The 10,879-nt window shown below is 44.1% G+C and overlaps 1 protein-coding gene across 1 annotated transcript in view; it reads left to right on the top strand.

The window, feature by feature from the left end:
* Positions 1-1,172: 1,172 nt before the first annotated feature.
* Positions 1,173-10,879, top strand: part of SLC44A5 (solute carrier family 44 member 5) — a 776,473-nt gene continuing 766,766 nt past the window's right edge. Inside the window, exon 1 of the mRNA XM_086953876.1 lies at positions 1,173-1,310. Coding sequence (XP_086810002.1) covers positions 1,277-1,310 — 34 coding nt within the window. The 5' untranslated portion in view covers positions 1,173-1,276. The remainder of the gene's footprint in view (positions 1,311-10,879) is intronic.

Below are 10,879 nucleotides of genomic sequence, written 5' to 3'. Positions count from 1 at the left end.
TGAGAAAATTTCATTTAAAACCAATCAGGGATTTTAGAACTGCGTCATGTCATATATTTGCACTGCAGTATCCTCGTGTATGCTTTAGTACTGCACTTTATATTTGAGACGCTATACATCTTAGGAAAAGTATTATATTGTAACATATTTTTAGGAATGATTTGACTGTTTTAATTTCTATTGCTTTTAAATGATATATTTATTTGTGGTTTTGTATGATCTTTTATGGTACCAGTATTAGTGCTGAATAAAGAATTTGATAGATTGACATAGAGAACATTGCAAGCTGTTTATCCTTCAGCTGTGCTATGGGGAACGCAAGTCTGTTTTGTTATTAATGTAGACGGACACCTGTGTCCTGCAACACCAACGGTTCGCACAATAAAGTGAAATGTTTTCAAACCAAATATGGTAACTTTGACTGAAAAATAAAGATGTCCATGCTTGCTTGTTGCTTAAAAAACAACAAATGCCTTACTTTTGGAAATAAAATGAAAGCTTCTGTCACTAACATCTTAGTATTTACTCATTTCGGGGCTCATTGCAGGATACAGAAGGCCTTGGTGTTTTAAAGTTACTGAGGCTGGTGGCTGGTTCCCTCGCGCGAGGCTCGTCTTTCGATGCATCCATTGTGGCTCGACCCTTCGCAGCCTGACTGCGGGGCCCGTGTCTCTGGCTCGCGGTTGTGGGGGTCTTGCTGAGTGGGTTTCTCGTTTCTGCCAGTACTTGGGAGCCAGACTGTCCTCCCCGGAGGCGGGAGGCTCTGACGTTGGTCGGGGGGACTCAGGACAAGTGTGGTCAGAGCTGTCCCTGGGTGCTGCAGCCAGTGTCCATCGCAGGCAGACAGACAGAGAGCACCTCTGCCAGCCTCTGCCCGCCCCTCTCTGCGCGGAATCCTGGGCTCAGCACTTCACACACATCACGGCTGTAAGCCCTCCACTGAGAGAGAGCGAGAGAGGGAGGGAGTCAGCCTGCAAAACAAGAGCTCTGCTATTCAGGGAGACGAGACCCCCGAGCCTCTGAGCTCTGAATACACCAGACAGACAGACACCTGCGCGCCTGGAACCGAGCGCTGCCACAGAGACAACAAGGGAGCCGGCAGCCGGCCGTCCGCCGCGGGCAGCTCGGACCCACTGCCCTGCGATCCGCTCCACGACACATCTCCCCCAGCCACCCTGCCCCAGCCTCACATGCCATCACAGCCGCCACAAAGAGGAGCCGCGCCGACTGACAGAGACCCCGCCCGCCTGCCTTCCTGAGCACCCACCGAGGGACGATGGCCAAGAGGACGGTGGTACCCTCTCTCTACGGTAAGCGCTCCCTCCGTCACCTCCTGTCTGAGCATAGAAGCCGCTCGCCCTGGGGCCACTCCGAGGCAGGGCCCCAGATGCAGCCACCCCTGCCTCTCCCGTTGGCTGCACGAGCAGCGCACAGATGTGATGCTGAGAGATCTGCTCAGATACGGACGGATAGAACGGGTCTGCCTCGGAGTCATCTGGTCGGCGGGGAGGGGGCTGCCCTGGCCCCGCTCCCGCCCCACTCTCTGTTGACATTGTTGCACGGGCGACCGACCCACAGCGGACCCTTCCCGTGCATGCCCACCTGGCCCAATCACACCACACCATTTGCAGATGTTAAAGTTCTAGGCTTTAGGGGGCGTAGGGGGCGCATTTACCCACATTGCCCTTCAGTGTCGGTGCAGTGGGACAGGAGCCTGGCGTTCCCCCGGAGCCCTTGCTGAGCCGCCGCAGCAGGTGCCAGCGGCTGCCAGCCCTCTCGTGCCACAGAGAGATGCTCCCCGAGGCTGCGGTGCACGCGGGCGCTCGGTGCACGCACGGCCAAAACGGGCGTCTGTCATTCCCAACGCGTTCCTGGCTTTTCATTAGAAGCAATTCATTTTAGAGAAATTAAAAGATTCACAGAAGCACTCAAATGGTATCTGCTTTTGAGGTGCACATTGTGGCACTGGAGCGCGTGCCCTTGCGTGCTGGTGACACACGCCTCAACACTCTAAAGTTGGAGACCGATTTGTGTGATCTAAGGGGGAAAACGTGCTCAGTAGAACGTTCTAGGTATCACAACCAGTACTTCTCTCCACGACGAGCAACAGTTGACTGGAGTGGTGTCAATATAGGCGAGTACCAACTTTGTATGGAGGCAGCAAGACAGCTTGGTGGGTTAACGCATTTGTATCTGGTCACTCCCAGCTCTCCATTTAATTTCGCTGAGGACATTAAAATAAGTTGACTTCAGTTCAGTTGAAGTTACGCATTTTACCTACAGCGCCATGAACCCACACGCCTGCTGTAGAACGAGCTATTCGAAAACACATTCTTACAACATTTTTTGTGAAATAAGCTTAGGAAAGCAAGACAACTTTTGGAACACATGTACTCCTAGCCAGAATGAGTGCTCTGTCATCCATTTAGCAACGTTGCTAGTGCTACTGGGTTGTAAGTTGCTTGCTTTTTCTCTTAAGGCCACAGGTTGGACTAAAGTCAACACGTTTTAACGCGTGGCTTCTGGCCTCGTGAATGCGCACCATTGAGACCTCCCTTGAGATGCGCACAGTTGGCTTTAGAAGCTGCCAGCCCAAAGTCTAAGGTGGTTTCATTGACAGCGAGGGAGGACTGCGTTGTTTGGTCTGCGCAGCGCCCTGGTCCCTTCTCCTGCTCACACCCAGGCCGCCATGGCGAAGACAGACGCCTCATTCAGTCTATGCTAATGCTCTCTCGGCCAGGCCCAGATGACAGCTGAATGGCGCTTTTGTGCCACCCTGCATGCTACTAGTGTGCACAGACTCATCTCGTTAGGTACTTTTCTCAAGTCAATAATATCCAGGCAGCTCCCTCGTGTCAGCCAATAACAAGGCATCATTTTTCCTTCAAGAGACGCACATTATTTGAATCTATGAAAACATGAAGTTATCAACTCGGCTGTGGTGGCTCTCCCTTACACCTTCGTCTTATTGTAAATATATCATGTTGTAATAGCACGTGTACTCATTTTGCAGTGGGTCCTTTGGTTCTGGCCGCAACCCCACTCTGTTTATTTGCAGATTTTTATGTCACTGTATTTTTTTTATTTATTTGTTATATCTCCACAGTAGGACTGATTTTGCTTGACAATGTTCCAGAATTGAACTAGTTTCTTAATTTTAACTTGGATATATTCTCTCTGTTTGTGATTTCTTGTGTCATCATGATACATTTTATCGATGTGTAGAGAGTGGTTGGGTTGTGCATCGAATGGTGAGAGAAGCCGGTACAAAATAAAATCTGCTGATATGACATTAGGAATTTGGAGCACCACACATCCACCCTAAAATAAAAACCTAATATTAATACGATGTTCTGCTCTCCATCACACTAGGGCCTTTCATTCATATTGATATTGTAATTTATATTTTACTGTGGCAAAAGCCACTGTATGACGATGTTTGAGGCGGTGTTTGCATTGCAATGGCATTGTTTTGATTTGCCTATAACTTTAAAAAAGTGTATACATTTGCATGAAACTTGGGAGTCTACTTACTGAGGCCGCTACATTTCGGCATGCTAAGTGTTGTCAAGGTCCGTCCTCGTGAAAAAATATGAGGTGACAAATTCTATAATTTGCCATTTTCGCCCCATAGCAAATGTTGCCGAATGCCAGAGAAAACGCTGCATGAACATGGATTTCACTCAGAAAGTGTGATTTTTTTCTTTTGGTGTAAATCCATTCAGTAGTTTTTCAGAGATAAGTATTGGAAAAATGTGCCACTTTTGTATATCTTGTCAATTGAAAAGCCATTGTTAATTTGCTTATACCTGTTACATCTTTTGAGGAATATGCCTGAACATTTGCAGATGCTTATAACAATCAGATTACTATTGGTATTTTAAAATTTGTGCATATCCATTAAGAAGCTCTAGTTAAAAAGTGGGGACAAAAACTGTTCATTTACCAATAATTTTGGCACTATTGTATTAATATGCACACAATGTGGCAGAAAATAGGAAGGTTTCGTTTTCTATTGCTATGCCATGTTTTTTACCAATCTATAAAGGGGAAGCATAGTTAAATGGGGTGACAATAACATTTACATTTTCTTACAACTTTGAAACTGATTGATTATACTGTATGAAGTGTGGCAAGCAGTTTGAGATACAGACCATTAGGCCCAGACTCCATCTTGAGCAGGCTGAGACTCCATTTTCTCTATTTTTGCAGAACCATTGACATGTCTGGCTTTTACACAGATGTTGTCTGTCCTTATCTTTCCTAGAACCTAGTGTCAAGTCCCTCAGACAATGACATCAATAAGACACCTGATTCAACATCAGACCGAGACAAGTGCTTTGTTATCTATGTTTCAAGGTCAGGCAAGAACAATAACCTAAACAGTGTGGTCTGAATTAGCACGTTTTTACCTTATTTGCTGATAAGAATGCATCTAAGACTAGCATCTTGATGTGAATAGGTTATGTCAGACATTCCTGAGTTTATATTCGAAATTCCCATCTTAGATAAGATGCAGTATAAAAGGGCTGCCACTTGACCACTTGTCAGGAGAGGTCCTTTGCCCTAGATTATCGTGCAAGATACTGCCAGAGAAGATCTTGACTGCCACAGACGCTGCACCATTGCACTTTCAACTGAAAGTTGACATTGAGCTAAGTCTGGGAGAAGAGGAGCTGATGAGACGTGTGTTTGCCTTTTTTAGGGAACACGGCCTCCCCAACTTTTGTCAACTACAGCACTTTCCTGTAAATGGGTTTGCAGTACGCTGATTCTCCCAAAGAAACTCTGGATGCAAGTTATACTAGCCAATGCTCTCCTAGTGTAGCACATAGAAATTGGTTTTAGGGTGTTAGGTTTTAAGATGACATTTTAACTATGATAGAAATGTTAATTTTATTCACATTGTTCACAACATTAATTTGTGTTGCCATTAAGATATGTGGTGTGGTTATTTAAGTTGTGCTAAGCAAGAAGTTGAGACTGTTGAAATAAAACACTTTTTAGTCTAAGTGTCTTTTTTGGTGCAGTTTGTGAGTGAGGTATTGAGTAGAAAGTCACAGCGATGTTTCCAATCACCACAGCATTCCTGGATCCCTGTTTAGGAACTGTTACTAATCCAAAAGAATTGACTCAACTTCTACTATGTATTGGGTGGGGTTCTGTATGGCTAAAATAACCTGTCTTTCACATTCAATTTGGTGTATTGAACTAAGTTCACTCTGGTCACCCACGGATGTGAAAACCTTGTACAGCTAATCCACAGTCTTAGTTTATGCAACAAGTTAGCAAGTGGTACCCAGTTCAGGTCTATTAGGTGTGATGAAGCTCCAATGGGGTGGCAAAGTTAAGTGGGAATCACAAATATTTTTGATATACTAATGACTTTAGCGCTGTTTGATGGATCTGGCAAAATATATCAGGAACATAGCACTTTTAACCTACTTTTAGTATTTGTAAGTTTGTGAAGACCCACCAGGTGGGGCAAGTTACAAAAGGGGATGAGGGAGTGATTGATTGATTGAAAAAGCTTTATTCGAGTTGTACACTCATAAAAGCACAAACATACATGTTAAAATTCATACATTTTGATCATTTGCGAATAGACTTGGCACTGTAGGAGTGTGATACATTTCTTACATATAACAGAAGCTTGGAAGATTTGATTTTTGATTGGTATGGCAAGTTTTGTGTCAATTCGTCAAGTGGGAGGGTGGGAGAGTTAAAGAGGGAGGGCAATAATATTTTCAGTTGTGTATAACTTTACCACTGTTTGATTACTTTGCATCAAATGCAGCAGGCAGTTAGCAAGGTACATCCAATGCAGGTAGTTTAGGTTTTATGCATATCCAATGATGCATTGGCGCTAAAGAGCAGGTTAAGACCTTTTAAATGTATTAATAACTGTGGCACGTCTGCTTGAAATTTGGCAGAGACGTAACATATTTGGCCTATTCTTGGGTTTCTCAATTTCTTGCCGTGCCATGCAGGATGGATTGAAAGGAGGGTGAAAGAAGTGTTCATCTGCTACTCTGGCACTGTTAATGAATCCACAAAAATGTTTAGCAGGTTTAACTTATTGTTGGTTATCACTAGTTTTGAGCAGACACATTCAAAGATAAATGGAAGGGCAATTATAGTTTTATTCACTAATAACTGCGACACTGTAATTTGCTATGGGTAAACTACGGAAATATCCAGCGACGACCGGCATGGCTTGCGGGTGAGGAGGGCGGGCGCGGGGTTCGTGGGAGGGAGGGATCACCGGTGGTGTCATGCGGGGGGAGCCCAAAATAATAAAAATATCAAAACTTACCCCGAGGCCAGGTCCTGCGTCTTCTCTGCACCTGCTCTCCTGCCTCTGACAGGAACAGGAAGCAGGCAGCTAGGCTCCCTCCCCTCAGCCAATCACAATGCTGCAATGCAGCGCTGTGATTGGTCTGAGCGCCGTGTAGCGGTGGACATGTTCTCCATGCAGGCTGTAATGCAGCCTGCATAGAGAACAGGGAAGTGCGCATGACTAGTTTGGGTGGCCCGAGAGGGCCGACCAAACAGTCAGTGTGCACTTTAGAGTGGGCAAACCACTCCTCCCTGCCCTGCTCGCAGAGCAGAGCAGCCCTGCCCACCCACCTTCAGGAAAGAAGCAGGACACACCAGGAAGCATGAAATGTTAATTATTTAAAGTTATAATCATTTTATGTTTCTCTTCCTTACACTGTCATAGTGGAGGAGCCACCCCTGGAAATATCAGCTTGTTACATGCACTGTACATGCAGCCAGGATCGTTGTTATACATGCGAAACAACTTTATTACCTAGTAAAGCATACAGGAAAGATGTTTTGTGTAGCACACTTCCTGAACTGAATTAGTTAACGATGCTCTCAAAGTGGTCACACAAGGAAAGTGATGTACTATAAATTAAAAGATGCGCCCATCACCACAGCATACAAATTGGACAAGTGATGTAAATCGAATTTGAGCCCAAGATTCCTGGCTGCACATTGCTTGATTCAGCCACAGGCTGGATATCTCCTTCAGTCTTCCATTTCACAGCCAAACAACAAAGTGTTCACTTCATTAGTGAGCTAAATTAGTACACTGCGTTCAAAAAAAGCAAATTTCACATTAAATCATTGTGACACTCACTCATAAGTAAAGGCAAGTCTCTCAAGAAGAAAGTACAGTGTTGAAAGAAAGGGAAAGCAGACACTCATTTTATGTTAATATTGGAGGCTTACCATGACTCACCATAACAGACCAATTGTAGGCGTGGTTTCATGCCTCAATTGCCGCAATTACATAAATTATCAAAAGAAAGCAACCTCAAGTTTGCACGCAGTGTTCTGAGTTACAAGTGTTCATGAACACACACAAAACAAATATACCCTTTAAATTAAGCCTACATTTCTAGCTTAACCACCTTATTTTATGAGGAATTTCTCAATTATGGGTGGGCCCCGTTACCCTGACGAATCACCACAATGTCTCTATGGGCATTTATTAAAAATTAATGAGATAGCCTCACCCCCCTCCCACCAGGTGTCATGCTTCATCACTGGACATCCTGCTTTTGCCAAAGCGAACTCTAATGGCGGGTGGGCCCCACGTCCCTTTCAAATGGGACATGAGGGAAGGGAAGTAATGTAGTAAAAATCCCTGCCACCTACCAGCAATACCACTTTGAATTTATTATGTGGCAGAAGAGGGAGGATTAAACAAAATAACAAAACATTTTAGACTAAACTATGGAGATCCTATTCGTATCAGGTCAACATGTTTCAGCTCTTAGCTGGCTCCCAACGGTGTCTAGGGCTTTCTTCAGGACCAAAGGAGACCCTATGTGGCCCTATTGCTTTTCCATTCTTACATACACACACGCTCTGTACACATGCGTACAATACCAGCTCTCCACTTTCTGGTCTGTTCAATCAGGATATTTCCCACCTTTAACATAGGTCCTTAGCTGTGGAAAGTTCCTACTTCATGAAGGAGGAGATAGGGGTAGCCTTATAGTCACACATTTGTCAAACGTCTACCCTCGCCACAACACTTACTCTGCGGCCCGACCTCCTCCAGATACTATTGCAGGCTTACTATGAGTTAACTAAACAGACTGATTTTAGGTATGTCTTCATGCCTCAATGACTGCAATAAAATGATTATCAAAAGAAAGCGGCCTCACGACCCCACGTAGGGTGCTGTGAGTTACAAGTTCATGACAAATATAAAGTGCATATGGCTATGTAGGTGCATTCATTCACAAGTTCTGTAGAAAAGCAGATTTTATATATTAATTCAGCTGTACTTTGTGCAGCACTTCGTATCTAAAACCGCAGCGCGACATTCCCGCTATTTTGGAGACCCCCCTACCCATCCAGGGACAAGGGTGGCACCGAGTGAGTAATTTGTCTAGAACCAAGCTCAATCCTTACATGGCTTTCCCACCTCTAATCCAGACTTCTTGTGCATCCTTTCAGATGTGTAATAACATGATCCACTTAGGTAAGGTGATACTCTAGGTCAGGGTTCTCCAAAGTCGGTCCTGCAGGGCCGGATCCATGCCAGATGTTTAGCATAGCCCCATTTCGATAAATCTAGTTATCTTAAAAATCTGGCATGGAACTGGCCCTCCTGGACCAACTTTGGAGAACCCTGCTCTAGGTCAGTGAGGATGTTACATTTTCCCCTGTACAAGTGCAGGTGGCTATTTCTGGACATATTTGGTGCACAATTTATTATATATTTTTGTTAGGTTGGTTTTCTCTCTTCCAAGGTTGTTGGGAAGAGTTGCCATGGGCTATATTTACCTGAATTTAGTAATGTATCCTAATGTGGTGAGCTATTCTGTCTTTTGAGTGTTTACACCACTGAACACTTGCAATAACATCACTGCCATCCATCACAGAGGTCACAGTGTGTTCCCCGAGTGCTAAAATGTAAACTTGGCGTGGGCAGAGGCCTCAGAATACCGTTCGCTTTAAAACCCATTGAAGTGAGCTACAGTCCTCCCAAAAGGAAAGCAACCCAAACTCTTATGTTTTATGTTCATGAGTAAATAAACATGTTCCCAAAAAATGAACCTAAAAAATACAGAATAGATTAATTGGACGGAACAGGATACTTTTCGGGCAATTATTTGTAAAAGTTCTTTGAGGTTAAAAATATTCAACACAAATAGTAGGCGAAAGGAAGCGCTCTTTTCACCAATTCGTCCACAAAACGATAAATTTAACAGAACCAGTGGTATTGCTGAATATAGTTACTACTGTTATTTGACAGTTGGTGTACTGTAACTTACTACCACAGTACCGGCAGAAGCCGAAACCTACTATTCTAGGCTTGTAATAAGTATTGGGATATGGTACAAACTCTCATGATACTTCAAAAGCGAATAAAACATAAAAAAGATACATGTATGAGAACCAGTTATAAATGTCGATCTATGACGAGGCGGTTCTAAAACCAACTGTACTTAAAAAGAGGAATGCGAGGCATTTTAATGCCACACTAAATTAGGCGGGATAATGGCCTCAAGATAGGTCATGAAACACCTTAGCCCCCTACATTTGAGGTGTAAAGTTGTCTTAGTGGTTTGAAGATACAATCATATCATTTTATGGTGCCTTCCAGCATGAAATGAACTTCATCACTCATGAAATTGTTTCTATCTGACCACAAAGCCTTTTTGGGCATTATATCTCCCAGGTTAAATTCCAGTACATTTTCTGGTCTGGATTTGCCTGCATCATCAGAGGCAAAAGTTCTTCTAATGTAGAACATGGCAGTGCGCCTGATGAAGGGACTCATAAAGTACAACCACACGTCTGAAGCATGGAAGCCAGGCAAAGGCTCCAGTGGCTCCTGGTCTCTCAATGAGTTGTTTTATAACCTCTTTCCGTGGTATATCGGACCTTGGATTAGGCCCAAATTCATCATGGAAAGCTTTGCCCCTACATTCCCAGAAGAGCAATCCTGTCCAGCTGTTGCTTCTCCATCAACCCTGCTTAAGGCTTGATACTTTTTATGTGTGTTACTCTTCCATCTTTGGAATTAACTTCCTCTCAAGCTGTGGCGAATTTGTCTACCTGTAGCTTATCAAAAGGCTCCTAAAAAATTTCTTGTTGGATAAATATTTTTTTCTGCAATTTGTCACTTTTCTTTTCTTCATCTGGTGCATTATGTCAAAGTGCCATGACTTCTGTCACTGTTTGTGCTTTTTATTAAATCTCTTTTTAATGTCCCCCATCAAGATCATCCTAAATTGCTCCGATAGTATATTTTCCTAACCTATGTCAGCAAGAAATGACCCTCACTCACACCATAATAGTGCCTATTGGAATGAAATTACACCTACAATCATTCTAAACCCCCCTCATTGATTATTAAATGTCATTAAAACGCTGTCTGATTGACCACACTGAAATGAAATGTGCCCCCACCCCTTGCAATGGCATTAACCTGTGATGAGAATACAAGTCTCTCATAAGAAGCATGCAGCCCTGCCAAGTGTCACACATTGGGGGTTAGACTAACACATTCTGTAAATTACCCCACATTTCTACAAGAATGCAGGGATGCCATGCAATCAACTTTGTGCCTTGTGCTCTCATTGCCTGCCCAGGGTAATTTTTGCAGGAACTGAGGTTGATAATGCATGTACTGCCAGGGTCAATCATGACGTCTTTATTTGTGAAAGGAACATGTCAAGGCTCAGCCGTGCAGGTGGAGCCTCGGCTCCTCTTTGGAACACAGTATGTAACGTCCGCCCAGGAGGAGAGCTCGGCTGGTCCCTTGCGGAAGCTCCTCTTCACTCCGAAAGGAGCCACGTGCACTGGTAGCGAGTGCGGAACATGATGGATCAAGCGGTGGGCAGGGAAT

Source organism: Lissotriton vulgaris, chromosome 1_1 (genome assembly GCF_964263255.1).
Source record: "Lissotriton vulgaris chromosome 1_1, aLisVul1.2, whole genome shotgun sequence".
Taxonomy (NCBI): Eukaryota; Metazoa; Chordata; class Amphibia; order Caudata; family Salamandridae; genus Lissotriton; species Lissotriton vulgaris.
Note: the sequence above shows the minus strand (reverse complement) of the source record. Positions and strands in the feature narration are given on the sequence as shown.